The sequence below is a fragment of the Orycteropus afer genome, unplaced genomic scaffold (genome assembly GCF_000298275.1).
Source record: "Orycteropus afer afer isolate SDZICR_OR568_19922 unplaced genomic scaffold, OryAfe1.0 scaffold00217, whole genome shotgun sequence".
NCBI classification, from domain to species: Eukaryota; Metazoa; Chordata; class Mammalia; order Tubulidentata; family Orycteropodidae; genus Orycteropus; species Orycteropus afer.
Window position 1 is genome coordinate 4529938 of NW_006921804.1, and position 24803 is coordinate 4554740.

General features: G+C 52.8%; 3 protein-coding genes across 3 annotated transcripts in view; all 3 read left to right on the top strand.

Annotated features, from left to right (window-relative positions):
- Positions 1–2432: 2432 nt before the first annotated feature.
- Positions 2433–5059, top strand: SLC39A1 (solute carrier family 39 member 1). The gene is made up of 3 exons (XM_007948562.1): positions 2433–2619; positions 2800–2930; positions 4403–5059. The coding sequence occupies exons 1-3, from the start codon at positions 2433–2435 to the stop codon at positions 5057–5059; spliced, it is 975 nt and encodes a 324-aa protein (XP_007946753.1).
- Positions 5060–6813: 1754 nt separating this feature from the next.
- CRTC2 (CREB regulated transcription coactivator 2) lies at positions 6814–15933 on the top strand. The gene is made up of 14 exons (XM_007948564.2): positions 6814–6966; positions 9791–9892; positions 9975–10091; positions 10677–10738; positions 11381–11449; positions 11617–11720; positions 11821–11850; positions 12012–12076; positions 12191–12240; positions 12365–12609; positions 12970–13376; positions 14660–14932; positions 15407–15593; positions 15713–15933. Exons 1-14 carry the CDS (start codon positions 6814–6816, stop codon positions 15931–15933), a joined length of 2085 nt encoding a protein of 694 aa, XP_007946755.1.
- A 3056-nt stretch (positions 15934–18989) lies between these two features.
- Positions 18990–24803, top strand: part of DENND4B (DENN domain containing 4B) — a 14275-nt gene continuing 8461 nt past the window's right edge. Inside the window, exons 1-12 of the mRNA XM_042782011.1 lie at positions 18990–18999; positions 19739–20078; positions 20749–21001; positions 21238–21307; positions 21503–21672; positions 21746–21990; positions 22444–22510; positions 22657–22715; positions 22890–23034; positions 23330–23505; positions 23675–23775; positions 24247–24462. Of these exons, the coding sequence (XP_042637945.1) occupies positions 18990–18999; positions 19739–20078; positions 20749–21001; positions 21238–21307; positions 21503–21672; positions 21746–21990; positions 22444–22510; positions 22657–22715; positions 22890–23034; positions 23330–23505; positions 23675–23775; positions 24247–24462 (1852 nt within the window). The remainder of the gene's footprint in view (positions 19000–19738; positions 20079–20748; positions 21002–21237; positions 21308–21502; positions 21673–21745; positions 21991–22443; positions 22511–22656; positions 22716–22889; positions 23035–23329; positions 23506–23674; positions 23776–24246; positions 24463–24803) is intronic.

Genomic DNA, 24803 nt, shown 5'->3' on the forward strand with positions numbered 1-24803 from the left:
AGGTGTTACAGCGAAATTCAGAACCCTAAGACTGGGGAAATTACTGGGAGGAGGAGGAGGGGTTAATGTCTGAGATGATGGAGTGGCATGGTAGTTTGAACATTTGGGACATCTTTGACCTCCGCCTCATGGGGACCAGCCTCGTGCTGATCTTTCTAAGAGAAATTGTTCAAGCACAAGCCCTTTGCCAGTTGAATCAATTCTGACTCATAGTAGCCCTATAAGACAGAGTAGAATTGCCCCCATAGAGCTTCCAAGGCTTTAAAGAAGCTGTCACATCTTTCTCCATTAGAACAGTGTGTTTGAACCATCAACCTTATGGTTAGCAGCCTAACAGCCGAGTGCTTAACCACTGCACCACCAGGGCTCCCTCACCACAGGTATGTTGTTGCTGTTATCTGCTGTCGAGTGGGACCCGACTCATAGCCACCCCTCCTTGGGTTTCCAGGCAGTATCACTATAGAAGTAGATTGCCCAACCTTTCTTCCCACGATTGGCTGGTGGGTTTGAACTGCCAGCCTTCTGGTTAGCAGTCAAGTGCCTTAGGCACTACGGTAGAATTTACAACACATTTTGGGGGGGACAAGATTCAATCTATAGTTGGCAATAAGGCTTTTTCACCTTTGGGAGAAAGAATTATCAGAATAGTCTGAGCCCCGTTCTTTATCTTCTTCCTTTGTATCTTCCCTTCCCTTAAGGTTAAAACGGGGTTCTGATAGCACAGTTTTGTGAGGAAAAAGGATCTGAGGTGAGGAAACAGTGTGGGTCCTGAAGTGGTAACAGCTGGTGCATTCAAGGAACAGAAAGAAGGCCCCAGTGCGGGGGAGAGGGGTGGGAGAGTGCGAGCTGAGGCTGGAGAGAACCCTGGCCAGATGCTTTTGGGCATGGCACGGATAGTAAATTGACTGTACCGAGAGAAGCTACAGAAATTATCTCAGGCCATCGATCTTAAGAAGGAGATAATTTTCAAGAAATACTCTCCCATTCCCAATTCCCCCCCCCCTTTTTTTTTCTTCTTTCTTTCTTGTGGGTAACTGGAAGGAAATCAGGCAAAGGAAGTCAGTTTTAAGGCGGAAATGCCTTCGGCGCCTTCGTGCACTGAAGGGGTCATAGAGTCCTCTAAGAGATAGGAGACTTTGGCCAAATTCCAGCCAGAAGTCTTCAGTGTAGACGCGAGGCGGAAGCCTTAGGAATGTGAGGGTGGAAGGATGGGAGACGAGTTAGGGCAAGCGAAGACGCGCCAGTTTTGCCGGCTGAAATTCTAAAAAAATCTCAAAAAAATATAAAAATCTCCTAAATGATCAATGGCTTTGTTGACTGGCCAGTTTGGACCCACTAGACCTCCATACGAGCGCGCCAGGTTCGCAGCCCCGAAGTCCACTCCTTCGTCACCTCCCCTAGCTCTTCCCTCTCTGCTTGATCCCTTCCCCGCCCGTCTGCGGCCGCGGATCTCTGATTGCTGCTAAGTTCCGTCACTCCAAGTAGGCCCGGCCCTTCCGGCGCTGCCATTGGCAGCTGCGGGCGGTACGCAGCGGCTGGGGGTGCGCGGGGGCAGGAATGGGGAGGGGGCGGGAATTCCCGACTCGAGGCCGGAACCCAGCGGATACCATGTAGAGAGACCCTCGCGAGGTGAGTGCAGGCTTCTCGGGAGATGGCTCGGGGGGCTGCCGCGCAGGCCTTAGGAGGCCTGGAAGCCGGAGTTCCAGTTCTCGCATTCTTCATCAGTTTCCCGGGACCCTGGAGGGTTCAGACTCCGCCTCCCGGAGTCCAGACTTCCAGACACCGCCCTCAGTGTGGACTCAACCCGCTTCGGGACCCGACCCCTAGCACCCTTCTTGGGCCATTTGTCCTAACATCCCAGCCTCTGGCATGAAACAGTCATTCTCTGCTTTCGGGGAGATGGCGCTGGGGAAAAGGGAGAGAGAGGGTGATCCAACACCCAAACTCGTCTTGTCCAGGTCGTCCACAAAGCCTACCTGGCACACCCTCTAACGCCCTGCTGGAACCCCGTTCGCTTCATCCACTCCTTCCTAGGGTGGGGGCCTGGTTTATACTTTCCTCAAAGGATCCCAGCTCTGGCTTTCTGGCTTCTATTTGGAGGTAGCCCCTAAATCTCTGGAAGCTACAGATGAAAGAGTAAAGAAGTATTCGCAAAATCCTCATGCCTCAGTTTCCCCTTTCCCGAGTCCTTGAATAAGTCACTTGAGAAGGATAAAATCTGAGGGGGGGGGGGAAGGAATGTTCCCTATACAGGACTGGATGAGTCACCCTGGGTTGGGGAAGGTCAGAAAGTGCCTGGGGTGAGGAAAGAGCAGCACTCTGCTGACCAGCCTTCCTCTTTCCTTGGCCCCATTTTTCCTTGCATGACCATTCCCCACCCACTCTAGTCTTTTTTCCTAGGTCTGAGAGTCATTGGAACTGCCACAGCTACCATGGGGCCCTGGGGAGAGCCAGAGCTCCTGGTGTGGCGCCCTGAGGCAGTGGCCTCAGAGCCTCCAGTACCTGTAGGACTGGAGGTGAAGTTGGGGGCCTTGGTGCTGCTGCTGGTGCTAACCCTCGTCTGCAGTCTGGTGCCCATTTGTGTGTTGCGCCGGTCAGGAGCTAACCATGAAGCCTCAAGTAAGCCTCTCCCTTCTCTTGCTGACATAGAAGTTCTGAGTCTTGGTGTAGTGAAAGCTCTGGGGCTGAGGGAGGCAACCTACGTGCTGGAAGGCAGGAGGAGCCATTGCTTGGGTTGGGGTAGTGGGAGCTAGAGGGGGTTCACCTGCTCATTTCCCTCTGTGCTCCACTGCTGCCCAGCCTCCCGCCAGAAAGCTCTGAGCCTTGTAAGCTGCTTCGCAGGAGGTGTCTTTCTGGCCACCTGCCTCCTGGACCTGCTGCCTGATTACCTAGCTGCCATCGATGAGGCCCTGGGGGCCCTGCATGTGACGGTGAGCAGTGGCTGGGCTGCATGTGACCCTGTGTGTTGGGAGTGTCCAATGTCTGGGAGAGGTGGTTTATATGGATCTGTTCATGTGTCACTCGACTATATGGCAGGCTTTTGGTGTGTGACCTTATGAATTGTAATTTTGGGTATGGGGCACAACTTTCTATGGGCTCCCTTCCCTGCTACCCAATCTGGACCCCTTTGAGACAGTGTGAGGAAACTTCTGACCAGTGTTTGACCTACTCTGTGGGTTTCTCTGTTCCAGCTTCCAGGAAATTAACAATGCTCCAAGAATGATCTTTACTCTCTTACCACTTTCTTGAAGGTCTCTGCAGTCCTTGGAAGGATGGGAGGCAATTCTCAGGGGTCTGATGTTGCTAATAAAAAAGTATATATAACCCAAGGAAGTGGGATGTGGAGAAGACATAGGAAAGATTCATTATAGGAAAAAATGAAACACTCGGCTTGTGGTACAGGAAGACATCCCATCCTGGTCCCTTTCTTTTCTTTCCCCCAAACTGGGAAGTAACACTGGATGTAAACCTCTATGTGTTGTCATTGAGTGACCCTGTGTCTCCATGTGACTGTGTATAAGCTATCTTGAACGTCTCTGTGACAGTATGTAGCTTTGTGTGTATTTGAGGAGCTGTGCCAATGTGTGACTCTGTTTATGTGCCTGCATGTGACACTCATCACTGGCTTTCAAATGGTCATGATTTTGCCCTCCAGTGAACATTTAATAATGTCTGGGGACATTTTTAGTCATCCCAACTGGAGGGGGAAGGATTGCTACTGGCATCTGATAGGTAGAGGATAGGAGTGCTATTAAACATCCTACAGTACACAAGATAGCTGCCCCACAACAAAGAATTATCTGGTCTAAAATGTCAATACAGCATCAAAGTTGAGAAATCCTTGTATATGTATAACAACCCATTGTCGTCTGGTTGATTCTGACTCATAGTGAATACAAAGTGGTACACAATCACACAGATTATTGTCACTATGTCATATGTAAGGAGCATTGGTGGCACAGTGGTAAAGCACTACACTGCTAACTGAAAGATGGGTGACTCAAACCCACTAGTCACTCCGTGGGAGAAGGAATTGCCCCATTGGATTCTATTCTGCTTTCCCATAGGGTTTTCCAAGGCTATAATCTTTACAGAAGCAGACCACCACATCTTTCACTGACAGTCACTGGAGGATTTGAACCACTGGCCTTTTGGTTAGCAACTGAGTAATAAATCACTTGCACCACTAAGGCTCCTTACGTATAATATAGTGACAAAATAACCTGCGTGATTGTGTATCACTTTGTGTCTATGTCATCACGTGACTCTGTATCTGTCTAAGAAGGGCCCTTTGTGTGGGACCCCAAATCTGTAACTGAGTCTCGACCAGAATCTGCATCTGACTCTTACGCATTCTTGGCCTGTCTCCTCCTAAGCTCCTTGCTGCCTTCTCTGCCCACAGCTCCAGTTCCCCCTGCAGGAGTTCATCCTGGCCATGGGCTTCTTTCTGGTCCTGGTGATGGAGCAGATCACACTGGCTTACAAGGAACAGTCGGGGCCCCAGCCTCGGGAGGAGACAAGAGCACTGCTGGGAACAGCGAACGGTGGGCCACAGCACTGGCATGATGGGCTGGGGGTTCCACAGGCAAGTGGAGTCTCAGCAGCACCCTCAGCCCTCCGTGCCTGTGTCCTGGTCTTCTCCTTGGCCCTGCACTCAGTGTTTGAGGGGCTGGCAGTGGGGCTACAGCGAGACCGGGCCCGGGCCATGGAGCTGTGCTTGGCTCTGCTGCTCCACAAGGGTATCCTGGCAGTCAGCCTGTCCCTGCGACTGCTGCAGAGCCACCTGCGAGCACAGGTGGTGGCTGGTTGTGGGATCCTCTTCTCATGTATGACACCCCTGGGCATCGGGCTGGGTGCAGCTCTGGCAGAGTCGGCTGGGCCACTGCACCAGCTGGCCCAGTCTGTGCTGGAGGGCATGGCAGCTGGCACCTTCCTCTATATCACCTTCCTGGAGATCCTGCCCCAGGAGTTGGCTACTTCTGAGCAGAGGATCCTCAAGGTCATTCTGCTCCTGGCAGGCTTTGCCTTGCTTACTGGCTTGCTCTTCATCCAAGTCTAGGGGGGTCCAGAAAGGGGCAGGGGAGGTTGGATAGCAGGTGCCCCTGCCCCCCCACTCCCCCCAGAAAAAATAAAAAGGAAAAAGTGTATGTGGAATAGGCAGGAATGAGGAAGGGAGCCACTGAGGATGGAAGAGTTCTCCAGGAGGTAGGGATGGAGCATTTGGGGCTATCTGACCTGTGAGAGGGAAGTGGGCAGACAACAGTCTGGCCCCAGACCCAAGGGGCATGAGATGACCATACTAAAGAGACATTAAGATTGGGGAAGACACTGACTGCTCTGATCAGAGGTTGGACACTACACACAAAAGCAAACTGACATTGAGGAGGCTTGGGGTGGGCACCCAACTGCCTTGGGGTAGAGGTATGGAGAGGGCATGGCCCAGAGTCAGCAGTCCAGTTGGTTCTAGCCCATTTCAGCACTCTGCCACTTGGAGTAGACCCCTTCTACTTTTCTTAGCTCCTACTCTCATAGCTCACTCTCCCCTTTTCCCAGGGGGCTAGTGCCAAATAGCCTCTTTCTGCCAGTTTTGGTACCTCTCTAGCCTCTCCAGTCCTGCTCATTCCTCTGTTTTCAAAGTGCCAAATAAATCCCCCTCCCCCTTTTTTCTCAAAAGCACAGTGATGGCACTGAGCCCTCCCCAGCACCTCAATGAAGGGGACCTGCTTGCTTTTAATATTAGTCCCAGATCCTGGGGTAGGGCAGAAATACTTGTTGGGCTGAGTTAGGGGAAGGGTTGGCAGAGCCCCCTACTGCTGCTGCACCCTGGGGATACCGGACATGCTCCCTATGCCCAGATGATACACATTGAGCTGCCAAAACTTTTTTGTATCAGAGGAGCCTAAGGGGGAGGGGGAAGCTCACTCCTGGGGTTATTTTTGGGAGGGAAAGCTGTGCATAAGGGCCATATCCTAGAATCTATTTTACTAACTGACCTGTTTTGGGACATGTTACCCAAATAAAAGATGTTTCTATAAATCTGTACAGTGTCTGATGGATTTGTCTTGAGAAAGAGGTGGGCATACATGAGAAGGCCAAATCCCAGATGTTTACAGTTGAAGATCCCTAATCTGTTTTTATTCAAGCCCCTCTGATTTCCTTCTCTGAACATGACCAGATTTTTACTCCTTCAGCCCGCCCTTCTTCCCTCTTTGTCTGCACCTCTTCCCTTCCCTCCCTCTTTCCTTTTTCTCCTTAATTCTTCACCCCTATCTGTTCTAAAAGGAGCTCTGGTAGCGTAGTGCCTAAGGCACTTGACTGCTAACCAGAAGGCTGGTGGTTCAAACCCACCAGCCACTCCTCGGAAGAAAGATGGGGCAGTCTACTTCCATAGTGATACTGCCTTGGAAACCCAAGGAGGGGTCGCTATGAGTCGGGTCCAACTCGAGGGCACATAATAACATCAGTTCTAAAGTCTCGGGATCAATTTAGAACTACTCTTCCCAGCTTGCTTCGCGTAGGGAGTAGCCGAGAGGGAGGAGCAAAATGCCAAGTTCCCGGAGTCATTGGGGTTGCCGGGAAATGGTGTCCATTTCCTCTTTATGCTGCCTGAGTAAGAAGGTAGAGGCGTCACGTAAACAAACTACAGTTCCCGGGTTCCTCCGCGCACAACAGGTCAGGGCTAGGCTGGGGCCGGTTCGCGGTGCTCGCTGAGGCGGCGGTGGCTGCGGCTACGGCTGGAGGAGCCGGGTCAGAGCCGGCGGCAGAGGCCGTGGCTTGTACTAGGAGGGTGGCGGGGAGGGACAGGGGAGGAAGATGGCGACGTCGGGAGCGAACGGGCCCGGCTCGGCCACAGCCTCGGCTTCCAATCCGCGTAAGTTTAGTGAGAAGATCGCGCTGCAGAAGCAGCGTCAGGCCGAGGAGACGGCGGCCTTCGAGGAGGTGATGATGGACATCGGCTCCACCCGGGTGAGGGGCCGCGCCGGAGAGCGGGAGCCGAGCGGAGCAATTACGGAGCGGGGAGCGGGAAGCGGAGAGGCGAGGCGGGGCGGGAGCCGCGTAGAAGGAGGCGGAATGGGGTAGGGGCAGCGGGAGCCGCCGTCTGGGAAGTGCGAGTTGAGAGCTGAGGGGTAGGAAGACGTATTTTTTTGGAAGGTGGCCGAAACACTGGGGAGATTGGGGATGTGGAAGCGACTGGGGGCCCAGTACATGCGGCGGGAGTGTGCGGAGGTGGGGGGCGGGGAGGATGGTCCCCTGAAGCCTGGCGGAGGTAGGAGATGGGTGGCCCTTTGGCATCTCTGACTGAGTTCGCGCAGGGATTCTGTTGAAGCATCCCCGAAATAGGGTTGTAGATTGGGGGATGATCATTTTATCCCTAACCTGCCTCCTCTTAGGTGGTGATACCCAAATTGGTTCCCCTACCTTTTGTAAAATGGGGGCCTAAGTGCCCACCTCAGAGGCTGTTGGCTAGACACCTTGTGTAGTGAGTGGCTGGTATCTCTGGCAAAAGATCCCTTGAGTGGTTTGAAGAGCAGCTCTGGGTATAGTGGGGCAGGAAGTCCCCTCCTGCGTCCCGTCCCTTTGCTTCCTTTTTCAAATACTTTTTGTGGTTTCCTGACGTGAATGAAGGTGAGGTCCATTGCTCATAGACTAATGCTTAGTGTTTTGCCTTGGCAGACGTGGAAAAGAAGTAGGGCTTTGATTCCTGAAACCTGGTAACCACTTGGCTATAGGTTATGTGGATAGTTTGCTGAGCTTTCTAGGGAGATGGTTGCTTTGTGGGTCAGTTTATTGGGTACCCTGAAGGGTTCTCTTATGTAGGAAATACTCATTCCTAGGAAGTTCCAGAAAGGAGGCAGCTGGCCAGAGCTGCTTCTGAAGACCCTTGATCCCTGTTTTCTTGCTTTCTAGGGCTAGATGTTTGAGGGAACAGGGAGTGAGAGTTTGCCCAGATGATATCCAGTCCTAATTTCAGAACACATTATTTTCAAAACAGCAGGTTAGGATATTGCAGTCATCTCTCATGACAGGGAGCTAGAACATTTTTTAAGGGGAAATGGTGGAATTCATAACCACCACATTTTAGGTCTCTTTCTGCTGGTCTAAGATTGCATCTATGACTGTGACTCTAACTGATTGTATTTTTATGTGTACCTCCCTTGACTGTTACTCTTTTTTTTTTTTTTCTCCCCTTTGAGTCTCTAGGGATCATGTGCCCCAGTTTGTGGGGAGTCAGGACAGAAAGAGTGATGTGGGGAGGCAAATCTGGGGGGAGGGGCACATACCACTCTAACTACCAAGAAAGAGGATTGTGATAGAATTTTTGACTGCTCCCCTTTAGGAGCTTTTGATCATGGTGGGGGCAGAGGCAAGAGGTTGAGACACCAGTCTCTAGCTGAAAGATGGAGGTCCTGTTCTCTGGATTATGATTCTAGTGGAGCTATGGTAGGTTCTTAGGGCTTATATGTTCAAAGAAAGAAAGACTGTAAGAAACTCAAAACTGGGGCTTTTATCTTTGTTATGCTTTGATCTGTCAAAAGGCACCCACCTTGCTCCTGATGGGTGATGACTGCTGCACAGAAAAGTTTAATGGGCACACTTGGCCAGAGCCTGGGGACCCAAGAGTCCAGAACAAGAGATAAGAGACCTGGGGTTCAGCCTGTTATCTGGCCAGTTGGGAGGGCTCATTTAAGGCAGATCTGTCCATGGGGGCCTAACCTGCAGAGGCTGGGATTGCCTCTCTGTTTATTAGTAACAGTTTTGAAGTGGTCTAGAGATCAGTATAGTGCCCACTGAACTCACTGGGCTGACCTCCTGGGACAGAAAGTCAGTTCTGATGTTGGCCTTTGTACAACAGTGTGACCCTGGAAGCTCTTGGAACTTATTGCTCCTCAGCCACTCTCCTCCTCATGGCCTTGTCCTGGCTCTATTTATTTGGCTAATGACAATGGCTGAGCCTCAGAATAGGTGCTCACCTCTCAGAGAGACCTGAGGTCTTTAGATAGACTACATTATGCCAAGATGAGAGTTGAAGTGTCTTACCCCTCCCTGTTGTAGGCATATCTCCCCAAAGTGGAGGTGAGGCTAGGGAGATGGCCCTGGGCAAGGCTGGCATCGGGGGGCTTCTGTTCCTTCTCCCACCCCCATTCTCCAGGCTTCTTGCCAATTCAGGGCTGTTAGGATGTGGTAGAAGAATGCCCCTTGGTTTTGGCTCTGTTTTTCCAGGTGGGAGAGCCTTCGTTCTGTGGATGTTCTAGCTCTGGTGGTGCAGGCTTTGTAGCTTTCCTGAGGCTGGGCAAGTGACGGAGCCTGAAAGCCTGTGCTCCTCCAGAGTGGGAAGGAAAGAGGCTGATGGTAATAGCTCTGTAACATCCACCTGTGACCTTCTTTTCATCTTCCAATTAGCCCTGGACACACCTGTAAGGGAAAGCAGAGTCATCTAATAGGTACTTCCTCCTAGGAGTTAAGCCATGTGACTAGCTTGGGGGCTCCTAGAAGCCCCTCAGGGACTTTGGTTAGATTGATGCCAACGGGGACAGGCCATGAGCAGCGTGTCAGGCCCTACCTGTGATACTAAGCAATAGTGATTTCATTGATAAGGGTAAGCTGCAGAAGGGCTGGGGTAGATTGTTTGTACCAGGTGTCAGTGGGCCTTTTCCCCAGCAGTGCTCCCTTCACCCAAAAGCTTTTAAAAGCAGCAGCAGCAGCAGCATAGTCTCACAACAGGGATGGTAAGGGCAGCCATGAGGAACAGTGCTCAGAACCTTCCCTGACATTCCTATTTGCCTCTCAGTTACAGGCCCAAAAACTGCGACTGGCATACACAAGGAGCTCCCATTATGGTGGTTCTCTGCCCAACGTTAACCAGATTGGCTGTGGCCTGGCTGAGTTCCAGGTGAGTGGACACTAGCCAAGGAGGAACACAAGCTCCTAGGTGGTTCCCTCTGCTGACTTTATGCACCTGTCCCTTTTGGCAGAGCCCCCTCCACTCACCTCTGGATTCATCTCGGAGCACTCGGCACCATGGGCTGGTAGAACGGGTGCAGCGAGATCCCCGCAGAATGGCGTCCCCACTTCGCCGCTACCCCCGCCACATATCCTTCACAGAGGGTTAGGGAGTCTGAAGGATGGCAGGATGGGGTTCCTTAGGGGTTCATGGTAGGAAGGCACTTTAAGTATTGTTCTTCCTTCTTTCTGTTCTGTCCTCCAGGAGCTCTCCTTTACCCAGCCTCCTTGAAAAGTGACCATTTAGCCTGTGTGTCAGCATTGGCTCCTGTGACAGGGACTTACTGTTCCTAAGCCTGTGCCCTCCATCTCTGGCTGACTCTGACTGCCTCACTTTGCTGCTAGAAACAGGGTTCCCTGAAAAGACTCCTGCTAAAAGTATATGCCTCCTTGTTAAATTCCTCCTCACATTTCTCCTTGCAGTTCTGTCTCTAGCTTTCAGTCTCTGAGACATCTACAGAACTTGTTTGTTCCAAGCCTTGCCCAGATAGTCTATATTTTTTCCAGTTTCATTAGGTCTGATTCCCTTCTTCTCTTGCATTCTTTGACCCTGTTGATACCCCTTATAGAAGAAAAAGGTATGTGTTTCTTGAAACAACTCATCTGGTACCTCCATTATTTTCTCATCTGGTCTCTTCCAGTCCATCCTCTTTTCCTTAACTGGTGCTGTTCACATTGACAGTTCTCCCTATAGTCCTGCCTACTTATCTCCTCCCCCGGAGTCCAGCTGGCGAAGGTAACAGTGCAGGGCAGACAGAATCTTCTGCCTTCTCTCTGACAGGTCTCTGGAGGGAACTGAGTTTGGAGCTAGGATTGCTGACTAGGGTTTCAACAGTACCTCCACCCATAAAAGCTGGTCTGGAAGGGGTGGGGGGCAGGTAGAGTAGGTGGGTCAGAGTCCAGTCTTGGCTGTATTGACACGAGTGGCCAAACCTCCCAGTCTGGCCAGGGCAGGACCAATGGGAACTGTCGTCAGGCTGGGGTGTGTGTATTAGGAGGAGGGGAATGGCAGAGAGGCAGGTAAAAACAGCTGCCTCCTGTCAAGAGTGGGTGACTGTGGGGTATTCTGGCACTCCTAGATTTCTGAACCCCCCCTTGGCTATCTCACTCCTAGTACTCATGCCTAGCAGCATTTCTAGGCTCCAAGATTTTCATTTAGTTTGTCTTGCCAAGTTGAGAAGTTTCTAGATCTCTTAGATTAATTGAGGGAGGGGCTTCATGGGTCACAGAAAACCATGAAGAAAGAAGCATGATCCTGGGTGTTCAGCTTTCTCCACCTCTACCTTGGCTGTGCCACATTTTCTAACCCCCAACCCCTGTGCTCACCTTCTTGTCCATTGATAGCCTTCCTCCTCTTGACTTTGTTTTTCCATCCCAGGACAATGCCCTGGGGCAATTTCCCTGCAGAGAAGGGCCAACTATTTAGACTACCATCAGCCCTTAACAGGTAATGGCCCTTGTCTCCTTTAAGCCACATCCCTTTCTTGTCTATAGTTTCTGGGCCTCTACTCCATTACTCTGTCCCAGCCCAACTAGTGTTTTCCTCTGCTGGGCAAGGTTTGGAGACCAGCAAGACCTATCACTGGTACCAGCTTATCTCTGCTTCCTCCATAGGACAAGCTCTGACTCTGCCCTTCACACAAGTGTGATGAACCCCAGTCCCCAGGACACATATCCAGGCCCCACACCTCCCAGTGTCCTTCCCAGCCGCCGTGGGGGTAAGTGGCCATGTCCCAAGATAGAAAGTAGCTAGGGAACTTTTGTTTGAAGTAGGTAAACAAGTAAGTGCTGCAGCCAACTCTACCACCTCCCTTGTAGGTTTTCTGGATGGTGAGATGGACTCCAAAGGTATGTATTCCTTATCACTTGTGAGCACTGAATTTCTGGGTTGGTGTTGGAGATTTTGTGCAGAGCCAAGAAGAGGGACTCCTGCCTGTCTGCCTTTGCCTCTTGTCCCACCTTACTGGCTCTTTTTCCAACCCACCCATCACCAGTCTTTCTCTTTCAAGTCCCTGCTATTGAGGAGAACTTGGTAGATGACAAACATTTGCTGAAGCCATGGGATGCTAAGAAGGTAGGTGTAGACCACTGGGTGTCACCCACTATCCCTCTTTGTTTTCCATGGGATAGGTCTTCCAGAGTCCTCACTGGGTACCATCCTCATTTTCCATATTCTTTCTCTCCTCAGCTTTCCTCATCCTCCTCTCGACCTCGGTCCTGTGAAGTCCCTGGAATTAAGTAAGTGTCTCTGTGAGATGGGCTAAGGGTTGGAGGAAGGGAATACACGTAAATGTGGGAGACTGATCTCTGCCTCACTGACCACTGCCTCCATTTACGTCTTTCTTCTGTTCTCTTTCCCCAGCATCTTTCCATCCCCTGACCAGCCTGCCAGTGTGCCTGTCCTCCCACCTGCCATGAACACGGGAGGCTCCCTACCTGACCTCACCAACCTGCACTTTCCCTCACCACTGTCCACCCCTCTGGACCCTGAAGAGACAGCCTACCCTAGCCTGAGTGGGGGCAACAGTACCTCCAGTTTGACCCACACCATGACTCACCTGGGCATCAGTGGGGGCCTAGGCATGGCCCCAGGCTATGATGCATCAGGTGAGTGGCTTTCCTGGCCATGTGCCCACAGAGTGCAACCTGCCTGGAGGGACAAGGGGAGGGAGACTTGAGCATGTGGGATCTGCCTGTGAGTGCCACCCTAGACTATCACCTCTTTACCCCAGGATTTCTTCACTGCAATTTTCAGCCAGTCAGAACTGGTAGGTGTGGCTTTTCCTAGAAAGAAAAATGGAGAGCAGCCCTCAGGTGGGCAGTGCTAACCTTACTGTCAGGGACAGAGTAGGAAGGACATTATGTTGCCACATCCATAGTCTGGTCACTGCTACCCATTCCAGGAGGAAAGGGGCCCAGTGCCCATCAGTAATGTTGGCATCTCTGGTTTTTTGTCTGTGCCTGCAGGACTTCATTCACCTCTCAGCCACCCATCCCTGCAGTCTTCCCTAAGCAATCCCAACCTCCAAGCTTCCCTAAGCAATCCTCAGCCCCAGCTCCAGGGCTCCCATAGTCACCCCTCATTGCCTGCCTCCTCCTTGGCCCACAATGCACTGCCCACCACCTCCCTGGGCCACCCCTCACTCAGTGCACCAGCCCTCTCCTCCTCCTCTTCCTCCTCCTCTACTTCATCCCCTGTCCTGGGCGCTCCCCCTTACCCAGCTTCTACCCCTGGGACCTCCCCCCGCCACCGCCGTGTACCCCTCAGCCCCCTGAGTTTGCCCGCGGGCGCAGTCGACGCCAGAAGGTCCCAACAGCAGCTGCCCAAACAGTTTTCGCCAACAGTGTCACCCACCTTGTCTTCCATCACTCAGGTATGCGTGGCTGCCTTCCCTACACGTTTCTCTCTTTCCCCTTCTCTTCTGCTAAGTTCTCTTTCCTGCACTCTTTCTTCAAATACCTCTTCTCTTTCCTTCTGGTACCCCCTTGTCTTAACCTGTCCCTTTTCATTCCTCTGTTCTTCACTTGCTTATCTTTTATCCTTCTTGACGACTCTTTGCTTAAGAGTGCAAACCTTGTTAGTTAAGCATTGTGGCTTTAAATCTTGGCTCCATCTCTTATTGACAGTCTCCTTGAACAAGTTATTTAACTTTTAAGAACCTCAGTATCCTCATCTATAAAACCAGGATGATATCATGGAGATCAGATGAAATAACATTCAGGAAGTGTTTAGCATTCAGCTTGGCCCAGGTCCAAGTTCAAATATGGTGGTTTCTCCTCTCTCTCTTCTCCTTTGTCCATTTCTCTCCTTTTTTGTTCTCTTGTGCCTCTGTCCTCCTCCTATCCCCTCTCCAATTCTGCCTCCCTTCCCAGAATTCATAGAGTCAGAGAATCAATCTCACATCATAAAGCCCATTCCCTTCATTTTATAGATGAGGAAACTGGGACACAGAAGAAAAATGACTTTTCCAAGTTGACACAGCAAGTTAGGGGATTTGAACTCAAAACTCTTACTTTAGGGCTTTTTCCTTAATGCTTAAATTCTCAACTGTTCCCTTTGCATCTTTTTCTTTTTCTCCTTCTGTTCTCTCCTTTTCTTCTCACCTCAGTGCCCTTCTATGCCCTGTCCTCTGCCCTGCTTTCTCCTCCTCCATTACCGTTCCCTGGAATGTGTGTTCTGTGTTCCATCTTTACCCAGATCTCCTCTCCTATAGAAAATAGAGAGACTAGGCCAGCAAAGGCTCTGCTGTCTTGGAGCCTTGAGTGAGCCTAACTCACCCTCCTCCTGTCTCCTTTTTTACTCCCTCCCTTATTCTGGCCTCTTCAAGGCTTTAGAACAGAAGTTTTCAACTTCACTATTGTGTTACTGATTACTTGTGAGGTGTGTCATAAGTACTTGATTTCTAACAGTAGTTAAATACCAAAGTTTAGGAATGATTTACTTTTGGAGTAAATTCAAAATTGTTTTTAATGTTAGTCACTTTCATTCTGATACGCATTTTTGAGTAATTGTACCCAACCCCAGGGACATTCATGGGAGCATTGTCATGTTTGTATTGAGAATGGTAGTAGCCTAAAAGGGTGGGGAATCCTAAGAGCAGCTCTTAGAGGGTACATTAAAGGGTAAACTTCTCCCTTTTTCCTTGCTTCTCTTCAGGGCGTCCCCCTGGACACCAGTAAACTGCCCACTGACCAGCGGCTGCCCCCTTACCCATACAGTCCTCCCAGTCTGGTTCTGCCCACCCAGCTACCCACCCCAAAGCCTCTACAGCAGCCAACGCTGCCCTCTCAGGCCTGCTCAGTTCAGCCCTCATGTGGGCAGCCCCCAGGAAGGCAGGCACACTACGGGACACTGTGCCCACCCAGCTCTAGTGGGTATGAACTAGTACAGTCTTACCGCCGGCCAATGAGTGACATCAGCCTGGGGAACGTGAGTAACTAGGCCCCTGGCTCAGAATCAAGGGAGGGGTTTGGGGTTGGTCAAGGGGTACTGAGTGACGTCTTTGGTATATTTCTGAATTGGGAAACCTGAATTGAGATGCCCCCAGCTAACATAGCACTTTGAGCTTGGGGTTCATCTCTTCCTGCATTGGCCTCTACTGTCCTATGCCTACCTGTCTCTCTCTAGCTTTCTCTGCTCAGCTTGCTCTTTGATAGCCAGTGCTTAGACCTAACCATTCTCTTTCTAGCATGCATGTGCTTTCTTCCAGCAAGTATAGGATCCACCTCCGACCCTAGGATTCACTGCTGTCACTCTGCTTTCTGCCTCTTCTAGCTCTGCCTTTGTCCCTGGAGGGCATGAAGATTGCTGGGCAAATGGGATATATTAGTGGGACTAGGCAGGACAGGCAGGAACACCCTGTTCTGAAGCCTACTTCTTCAAGGTCTATCTGTATGTCCATAGCTGGAGCAGTTCAGCATGGAGGGCTCATCAGCCAGCCTGGTGCTGGATCCCCCTGGCTTTTCTGAAGGGCCTGGATTTTTAGGGGGTGAGGGGCCAGTGGGTGGCCCCCAGGACCCCCACGCCCTCAACCACCAGAACTTGACCCACTGTTCCCGCTATGGCTCAGGGCCTAACATCATCCTTACAGGTGAGCAGTGTTTGCATGGTGATGGGGGTGGGAGGAGGAGTGATATAGTACAAGATTGAGGGGTCTTAGAAAGAGTTTGCAGGGCATAGGGTCCTCACACATTTCCTCTGCCCACACAGGAGACTCCTCCCCAGGTTTCTCTAAGGAGATTACAGTAGCCCTGTCTGCAGTGCCTGGCTTTGACTTGTCAGAAGCTGAGTTGGAGCTGGGTCTGGGGCTGGAGGATGAGCTGCGCATGGAGCCACTGGGCCTTGAAGGGCTGAATATGCTGAGTGACCCCTGTGCCCTGCTGCCTGATCCTGCCGTGGAGGATTCGTTCCGCAGTGACCGGCTGCAGTGAGGGGACCTCATCACCATCCCTCATCTTGGCCCCATCCCTATCACTGTCCCTTTCCTCCCTTTCCCCTGGCCAGTAGAGACTCCACTCTCTGCCCCCAGATCCTCTTTCTAACATGAATGAGGGATCCCCAAAATAAGAGAAGGCAAGGGGTTTGTCTAGGTAGCCCCTGAATTCTGCACTAGGGGTGGGTCTGGGGGAGTTCAAGGGAGGGCCTAAAGCACTTGTAACTTTGAACCGTTGGAGGTCAGAGCCTGTTGGAAAGTAGGGGGTAGAGAGGAGCCCCGGAGGCAGGGCTTGTCCGGATGCCTGAGGGTGGGCAGTGCCAGCCCCTCCTCACCACTCTTCCCCTTGCAGTGGAGGAGAGAGCCAGAGTGGATATTATTTTTTATTAAATATATTATATGTTAATAAAAAAATCATACCAAACCCTTATTGTGTTTGACTGCTGTTTGGGGTGGGGCTGGAGATCTAGGGAATTCTTAGGGCACAGGCCCTTTCATCTGCTGTTATTTTGTATATTCTCAGCACTGTTGCGCTCTCTGTGGAAGGGCTCTCCAGTCTCAGGATTTGTACCTGGCATTGGACACTGGGGCCTGGCACTGGGAAGTCACCTCCTGTGCCCTCTTGTCTGTCCAGGGCCTTCTGCAGCATCAGGAGATGAGGGCTCTGACTAGCCAGAGAAGTTACTGCTCTTTCTCAGCCTCAGAGCCTGGCAGTGATTTGGGGTGAGGAGGCAGCTGCTAGATGAGCTCACAGGTCTGATGTTTCCAGAAAAATGACTCCCACTCACCTGGTAACTGGTCTCAGTGCTAAGGCTACCAAGGAGAAGGGATTTAACACCTGTGGACTCCAGGTAAATCTCAGGCTGGCTTCCTCTTTATGGCCCTTTAAGCCTAGAGGACTTAGAAATAGGACAAGTGGTATTTGGCCAGTCTGTGGCCCTATGACCCTAGGTCTTAAGAAAGTCCTCACGTTTGTGTCATCACTGCATGACTTCACTGCACCCTCCTGACTTCTCCATTAATTCATTTGTATTTTGATTCAGCAGATGATTGAGTGCCAACCATGTTCTGACTGTTTCTTTCTGGGTTGTATTGCTAGCTCTGATTATTTGGGCCTCTGCTGTCTTCTCTCTTCCCCACTCAACATAGTGAGAAGAGTAATGCCCCTCCTCAGTTACCCTCACCTTCACTGTTCCACACCATACATTGCTGGCCTGTCTTCCTCTTTCCAAAGTGCTTTTCATTTTCAGAAACGAGAACTGAGAGCTTCTGGCTCCAAAGGAATACAGTTTGCCTTTAAACCTAGAACTGGGGGCAGCCATCTGGGTTCCCGCAGCCTAGGTCTTCAGGCTTTCTCCCTTTTCCAGGCATACGAACGACATCTTTTGACTGCAGCACCCAGGGCTAGACAGGAACTCGCCTTGCACTTCAGGGGTTCCCTGGGGTTTGTCCTGCGGCATCGGCTGCGTTGTGGGAAGCTGCCTGCGTGCAGAGGGCCCTCCCAGCCGCCAGGGGTCGCGCTACAGGCAGCCGAGCGCTAGGCCGGCGCTGCCAGGGTCACGGCCGCCGGCCAGGGAGGGGGGTCGGGAGAGCTGCGGCGCCCGCGGCTCGAGAGGGGGGGTGGAGGGGGTCGGAGAAAAAGCGGGGCGTGCGGAGGAGCGCCGGTCCCCCAGCGCCGCGGGAACTGGGAGGACTGCGCGGCCCTAGAGAACGGCGCGGCAGCACAGTCCCCGCGTGGCGCAGCGCGGCGGGGACGCTGGGACCTCCCCGCGCCCAGGCACCCTCAGCCGCCTCTTCCTTCACTCGCCGCCCGGGCAGCAGCGGCGCCCAAGTCGGATGCGCCATGTCCGGGGCCGGGTAGCCGTGCCGCCCGCCAGCCCGCCCTCCGAGCCACCCGCCAGAGCCCGGCCGGCCGGGGAGTAGCGGGGCAGGCAGGTAGGGGCTGCGGCGGGCGGGGAAGGAAGGGAGGGAGCGCCGGCCAGGCGGGGAATATCCCCCAGCTGTTCCTCGGCGCTGCACATCTGGTTCCGGTTCCTCTCTCCTGGGGAAGTGAAAGTGGAGGGGAGGGCACTGCTCAGAGTTAGCTTTGCCCCAGCATCCTGCACCCTCTTGCTCTCGCGGGTGTCAGAGCCAGCGCTCCCCTCCCTCCCGCTTGGATCGTACGGCGGCTGGCGCTCCTGCCGCGGCGTCCTCGACCGTCAGCGCGCAGGCTCCTCTGCCCTCTCGCTCTTTCTTCAGCCTCCTCCCCTTCGGCGCGCCCTCTGCCCTGACCCGAACTTCCTCACTCTCAGCTTGTGGGCGTTGGGACCCTGAGTGGTGCCCTTGCCAGGTTGCCTTCCTCAGAGAGAAAGGGTTGCCTTCTCTGCAAGACTCTTGCCTGGCTCAGTGAGAGAAGGCCCAGGCACGCAGGTCCTACGCAGGATGGGTGCTATCTCACCCCTCAGCTTGTCCTACCTAATGGCCCCAGCCTGCTGCTTTGGGCAGAGGACTGCCATTCGCCTGCAGTGGATAAGGAACGGGGCTGTGCCCCAGAGCTAAATCAGGACACTGACGCTGACTCCTGGCTTCACCTCCCAGAAGTAGGGGCTAAATTTAGCTGGGATTGGGGTGTTTGTTGAGGGGGGCAGAGGCCAGGTTAAGGAAGGAACCAGTCTGGTTTCATGAGATTCCCTTGCTCCCTGTTCTCTGGGGAAGGGTCCTGAGTTAAGAAAACTTCACATCTTGGAGGAATTTTGAGCCTCCTCTGCCAAGCTCTTAGTCAAATTCCTCCTGGGCATGCTGCTGTGCCGGCACCTTCAACAGTACTCCACCACCACCACCACCACCACCACCACACAGACACAAACACACACACACACACCCCATACCCATAGGCTGACTTCCGCTGAGCTGCAGCTTCCCCTCCACTGTTACAGGAAGTCACCTCCCTTCCCCTCTGAAGCACCCCCCATGCCTCCCGGCCCCTGCTGCAAGCCACCCACCAAGCTCTTTCTCAGCTTCTGCATCCTGGGACTCCCCACGACCCTGGGGGCACCTACTCCCCTGGGCTGGGCCATGGAGGCAGGTGAGAACACGGGAGCCGAGGGCCCAGTGTGGCCCTGTTTCGGGAAGTCTCTGTATTCTGTGGAGGAGGGCATGGAGATGGCTGGTATTGCTTCCAGTGGCTACTTTGTACTTAACCAGGGGTCCTGGAGGTGAGAGGACAGTGGCTCTTTGGTCAGGTTAATGGAGTTAGGTTAAGGAAACTTCAATCTGGTGAAAAGACACTAAAGCTTGGGTTTTGTGAGTTTTCCCAGAAACCTGTGGGGGCCTCATGAAAACCTAGAAGTGGGTTCTTTAAGAACATTAGCTGGATCGCAAGGTTCTTATGATGTGACCAGAGTAGGAAGGTCAGAAACCCTTAACAAGAGTGTATGATGTCATGGTCAGAATGAATGATGTCATTGTAGGCCATTACAGAAAAGACTAATCTCTGTGATGTGTATGAGTAGAGAGCGAGGAGGGGTGAGACCTTTAAAGGAGATATATGAACAATATGACATCTTCACTCAGGTTAGCTGTGTGTGGTAGAGTGGAGTTTGGGATCTTTGGGAAGAGAGCTGGTACCACTAAGCATGAAGGACTTGGTCTCCTTAAGGAGCTATGGTGGGCTGTGAGGGCCTGGTGATGTCACAGGCAGGAGAGGTCAGGATTGGCTAACCACTTATCCTGTCTTTGGGTGGTCTAGGAGCAAGAGGATACCCTGGTTGCCATGACAACACCCACCATCCTTACTTCATTTCTCCCCCCTTAACCATTTCCAGATGCAGTAAGTGAGGGGGGGGCCATGGCGGAGGAGCGGCCCCCCCGGCTGGTGGATTACTTCGTGGTAGCTGGGCTTGCAGGGAACGGAGCACCCATCCCTGAGGAAACGTGGGTTCCTGAACCCAGTGGGCCCCTGCGCCCTCCCCGACCAGCTGAACCCATCACTGATGTGGCAGTCATTGCTAGGGCACTGGGCGAGGAGGTGCCCCAGGGCTACACGTGCATCCAGGCTTCTGCTGGGGGACATCCCTTGGAACTCAGTGCGGGGCTTCTGGGTGGAACTCAGCCTGTCATCTGCTACCGCAGGGGCCGTGACAAGCCCCCCCTCGTTGAGCTGGGGTGTGTGCCTCTACTCATGGCTAGCACCAGAGGAAGTTGGGAGGGTGTCTAAATGAGTTTGAGACAGGTAAAGGTAGGGGGTGAGGGAAAGGCAATGGGAAAGGAAACAGATTGGGCTAGCCCCACCACCCACCAGCCCACCAGCCTGCTCTCCGAGCCACCTGCCATTGGGCCAGCCAGCCTGGGAGTTGCAGGGCAGGCAGGTAGGGGCTGTGGCAGTGACAGTGGGTTTTATGTACTTAGTCATCACACAGATTTGCATTTGTGTACAAGCATGGCTGCTTGCTTGCTGTGTGATCTCAGGCAGGTTATTGAGCCTCTCTGTCTAAAATGAGCATAATAATACCTCTTCATAGCATGGTTGAGAAGATTAAATGAGATAGTCAGTGTAAAGGATTTAGTAAGTGGTAACTCTTACTAGTCTCAGTATTTATTAATGAGCCTGAGAGCCATGGAAGGCATAACGGTTTGTTACTGACCAAGAAATAGAAGAGGGGGCACAGAATTCTGAAGGGCAGAGTTCAGCAAAGAAGAGGTAAGCCCTGGTGTTGAGATTTGATGAGGCTGAGGGTACAAGACAGTTTTGGGGGAATATGTAGGCAGATCGGTCAGATCGGGGTCTTTTTCCTCTGTCATGAAGTGCTGACATCTCTCTGCTCTGTGTGCCAAGGGTATTATACGAAGGGAAGGAACGTCCTAAGCCTGGTTTCCAAGTACTAGACACGACACCCTATAGCCACTCAGCTAACCTGGCCCCTCCAGGCCCTGGGCACCCCCGCACCTACCTCACTTACCGGCGGGCAGCAGAAGGGGCAGGGCTGCATGCCTTGGGCATCACTGACCTCTGCCTGGTCCTGCCCAGCAAGGGAGAGGGCACTCCTCACACCTACTGTCGACTGCCCCGCAACCTCAACCCTGGCATGGTGAGTGGGGCCCTGGGACCATCTTGGTGTGAGGGTATGGACCCTGAGCACAGAGGGCATCCTAGGGCCAAGGCCTCCAACAGTTGAGGCAGGCCCAGGGGGGTGATTCTGGTCTTCAGAATCATGGGTTAGTGGGTGCTCTGAAGATGGACCAATTAGGGAAGGTTGAGAGAAAATAGACCCCAGAAACCTTTGTTAGCTATGTATCTGCTTGTCTCTTGCCATCTCTGGGGCAGTGGGGCCCAGCAGTGTACCTGTGCTACAAGGTGGGCCTGGCCAAGGCCAACACACTGGTATACGAGGCAGGTGAGTGGCCTCTTTGTCCCTTCAACTCCTTGTCCCTCCATGTTTCTCTCTAGGCCTTGTGGCTGGTACTTTCAGTAGCCCCAGTACTCACTTTCCCCTTGCCACTTGGGCCTTTTCTGGTATCCCCTGGTTTCTTCCCCTGGAGTCTGATGGACCCTCCTCCTTTTGGGTACCCTAACTCTGCTGGGGGTGCAGAGCTGCTGGGCCGCTACCCAGAGGAGGACAATGAAGCGTTCCCGCTACCTGAGTCGGTACCCGTCTTCTGCCTGCCCATGGGGACCACTATTGAGTGCTGGCCTGCCCAGACCAAGTACCCTGTGCCTGTCTTCTCCACCTTTGTGCTCACGGGTGCAGCTGGTGATAAGGTGGGTGTTTGGAGTGTGATTTGGAGCCCAGGCTGTGCAGGGCCCCCCTGACCTCTGCTCTGCCCCCTGCCAGGTGTATGGTGCTGCTCTGCAGTTCTACGAGGCGTTCTCCAGGGCCCGGCTGTCGGAGCGGCAGGCACGGGCACTGGGCCTGCTGAGCGCCGTGGAGCGTGGCCGGGCGCTCGGGGGCCGGGCGGTGCGCAGCCGTCGCGCCATTGCTGTGCTGTCCCGCTGGCCTGCCTTCCCTGCCTTCCGAGCCTTCCTCACCTTCCTTTACCGATACTCCGTCTCAGGTCCCCACCGACTGCCCTTGGAAGCGTGAGCAGGGCTCTCCTGGGATACTGGGAAGAAGTTTTGAAGGGATCGGGAGGCCAGGAAAGATGGCAGAGATCAGGGTGCAACTGGGAGGGGGTTATTTGTGAGCAGAGGGGCGGAGGGCAGAGTTGCTGTGTGTCGTTGTCCAGTTTATTTATTGCAAAAAAGCCTCTGGCTGAGGGGGTGAGAGGGACCTGGAATATAGTTGACATTCTAGCTAAGTCTTGGCAAGGGGTTGTATTTGCCCAGAGGGGTGCTCTTCTGATTTGCAGAAGTTCTCTATATAATTGTGGCTGTAATGGCTGATACAGGTCTTGAGGTAAGGCTCAGGGAGAAATAAGGTCCTTGAGGAAAAGTGAAGAAAAAGAGCAAATTGGGGTTAGGGAGTAGGAGAGGGAGATAAGACAAGGATAGATGGAAGAGTCTGCCTCTAACCTGTTTTTTTCCCTCCCCCAGGCACATCTCCCACTTCATTCACAACGTACCCTTCCCTTCCCCACAGAGACCCCGAATCCTAGTGCAGGTGAGAACTGAGGCTGAGCATGGGGCTGGATGGGAGGAGGGGAGTTCGCCTCTGTCTCAGAGAGACTGGCCTTGTGCTGATCTTTCTAAAAGAAGTTATTCAGGCAGCCATTATCATTCTGACTAGTGGCTCTTCTGCCCTCCTAGATGTCTCCCTATGACAACCTGCTCCTCTGTCAACCTGTGTCCTCACCCCTGCCCCTCAGGTATGTGCGTAGCTTGGCGGGGGGTGGTTTGATAACCATGGACATGACAAGTGCTAGAGTGGTGGGCACAGCTCATCTATACAGGCTGGGCCCAGGTGGCATCTGTGCGCCATGACTGGGGAAGGGGGTCTCTGGTTTCCTGGTGACTCTACCCCACGTTGGTATTGCCTGCAGTGGTGCCAGCTTCCTGCAGCTGCTGCAGAGCCTGGGCCCTGAGCTGGCTATCATGTTGCTGCTGGCTGTGCTCACGGAGCACAAACTACTAGTCCACTCGCTGCGGCCAGACCTGCTCACCAGCGTCTGCGAGGCCCTCGTCTCTGTGAGTGTCACCAGAGCCAGCCCACCTTCCTGAAACCATTGTTCTTTCTGGTGCCCCGCTCTCATCTTTTCCTGGACCTTTCCCCTTTTCCTTCTTTGAGTAGGGTCCTCAGCCTCTCTCCCTGGACACAGCCCATAGGACATGCAGCTTCCATCAAGTGATCCTCTTTGGAGCCTAGTCCCAGTAGCTTCTCCTAAGCAGGCGCCCCTCCCACCCCGCCAATGCCCATTCTGTCCTCTTCCCATCACCGCTGCTGTAAGCCTTGCTCACTGATTCTCACCCCCTGGTACTTCAGATGATCTTCCCATTGCACTGGCAATGCCCCTACATTCCTCTGTGCCCACTGGTGCTGGCAGATGTGCTGAGCGCCCCGGTGCCTTTCATTGTGGGTATCCACTCCAGCTACTTCGATCTGCATGACCCACCTGCTGATGTCATCTGTGTCGATCTTGACACCAACACGCTCTTCCAGTAAGAGGGCTGGGTCTCAAGCAGGAAACATCCAGGTGGGGCATGACAGGGCTGGTGTAGAGTGCTACCTTCTCAAAAGGAGGGTCAGGCGAAAAGTGGGGGAGAGTGGTGAGGAGGTGGGCTGACTTCCAAGTTTATCATCCTTCCTTCCTTATGCCTCCTATCACAGGACTGAGGAAAAGAAGCCCCTCTCCCCTCGGACCCTGCCCCGCAAGCCCTACAAGGTTTTGCTGGCCACACTGACAAACTTGTACCAGCAGCTGGACCAGAGTGAGAAGTCTGGTGGAGGAGTTGGGGGTGGGAGACTGGAAACTGTCTTGGACCTTAAGCCTCCAGTTTGGGGAAGCATGTGGGGAACTAGACATGACTTGAGAAGGTTAAAAGAGTTAGGATTCAAATTCCAATTTAAGCAAGAGAGAGGGGCATGCAGTATTCCTGGAGCATGTTGGGAAGGTTGAGCTTGTCACTAAGGAGGCTTAAAACTGTTAGCTGGACATGGTGAATGGAGAATGAAACTAAATGTACGTGTGACTTTGACTGTAAAACAAGCTCTTAAAATAAAACAAAAAAAGTTAAGAACAAAAAACCTGTTAGCTGGACATAAGTTTGTAGCTCATATTGGTGCAAAGTCTGTTAAAGGCTGGAGATGGTGGGGCAGTGGTGGAGACGTCTGTGTGAAGAACAGAGTTGAGGCAAGCACTATGGTGCTGACCCTGACTCTCAGGTCACACTGGTCCCCAGCATATACTGGACCTGAGGAAGAGGCATCCCTGGAATTCCTGCTGACAGACTATGAAGCAGTGTGCGGCCGCCGGGCCCGGCTGGAACGTGAAGTCCAGGGTGCCTTCCTCCGCTTCATGGCCTGTCTGCTCAAAGGCTACCGGGACTTCCTGCGCCCACTCACCCAGGCCCCCTCTGAGGGAGCTCGAGATGTGGACAACCTCTTCTTTCTGCAGGGTAAAGAGGGCCTGTCTCTGCTTGGGGAGGGTCTCACTAGGATGGCCAAGGCTGGGCCCCACGGGAAAGCAGGGAAGACTGAGATCCATACAGCTGCTTGTTTATTCACTCAGCAAATGTTTCTGTGGATACTTGCTTTGAGCCAGGCACTCAGCTGGGCTTGGAGGAATAAAGGTACAAAGATGACCAGCTGTAGAGGGACTGAAAAATAATACAACCACTTTGGAAATCAGTGTGGCGATTCCTTAAAAAGTTGGAAATAGAAATACCATTTGATCCAGCAATCCCATTACTAGGTATATATCTTAAAGAAGGGGAGCTCTGGTAGCATAGTGGCTAAG

Coding starts and splice junctions, on each gene's coding strand:
- SLC39A1 (XM_007948562.1), top strand. CDS start 2,433: ATGGGGCCCTGGGGAGAGCCAGAGCTCCTGGTGTGGCGCCCTGAGGCA. Junction 2,620..2,799: donor AGCTAACCATGAAGCCTCAA/GTAAGCCTCTCC, acceptor ACTGCTGCCCAG/CCTCCCGCCAGAAAGCTCTG. Junction 2,931..4,402: donor TGGGGGCCCTGCATGTGACG/GTGAGCAGTGGC, acceptor CTCTGCCCACAG/CTCCAGTTCCCCCTGCAGGA.
- CRTC2 (XM_007948564.2), top strand. CDS start 6,814: ATGGCGACGTCGGGAGCGAACGGGCCCGGCTCGGCCACAGCCTCGGCT. Junction 11,450..11,616: donor CTACCATCAGCCCTTAACAG/GTAATGGCCCTT, acceptor CTTCCTCCATAG/GACAAGCTCTGACTCTGCCC. Junction 15,594..15,712: donor GCCTAACATCATCCTTACAG/GTGAGCAGTGTT, acceptor CTGCCCACACAG/GAGACTCCTCCCCAGGTTTC.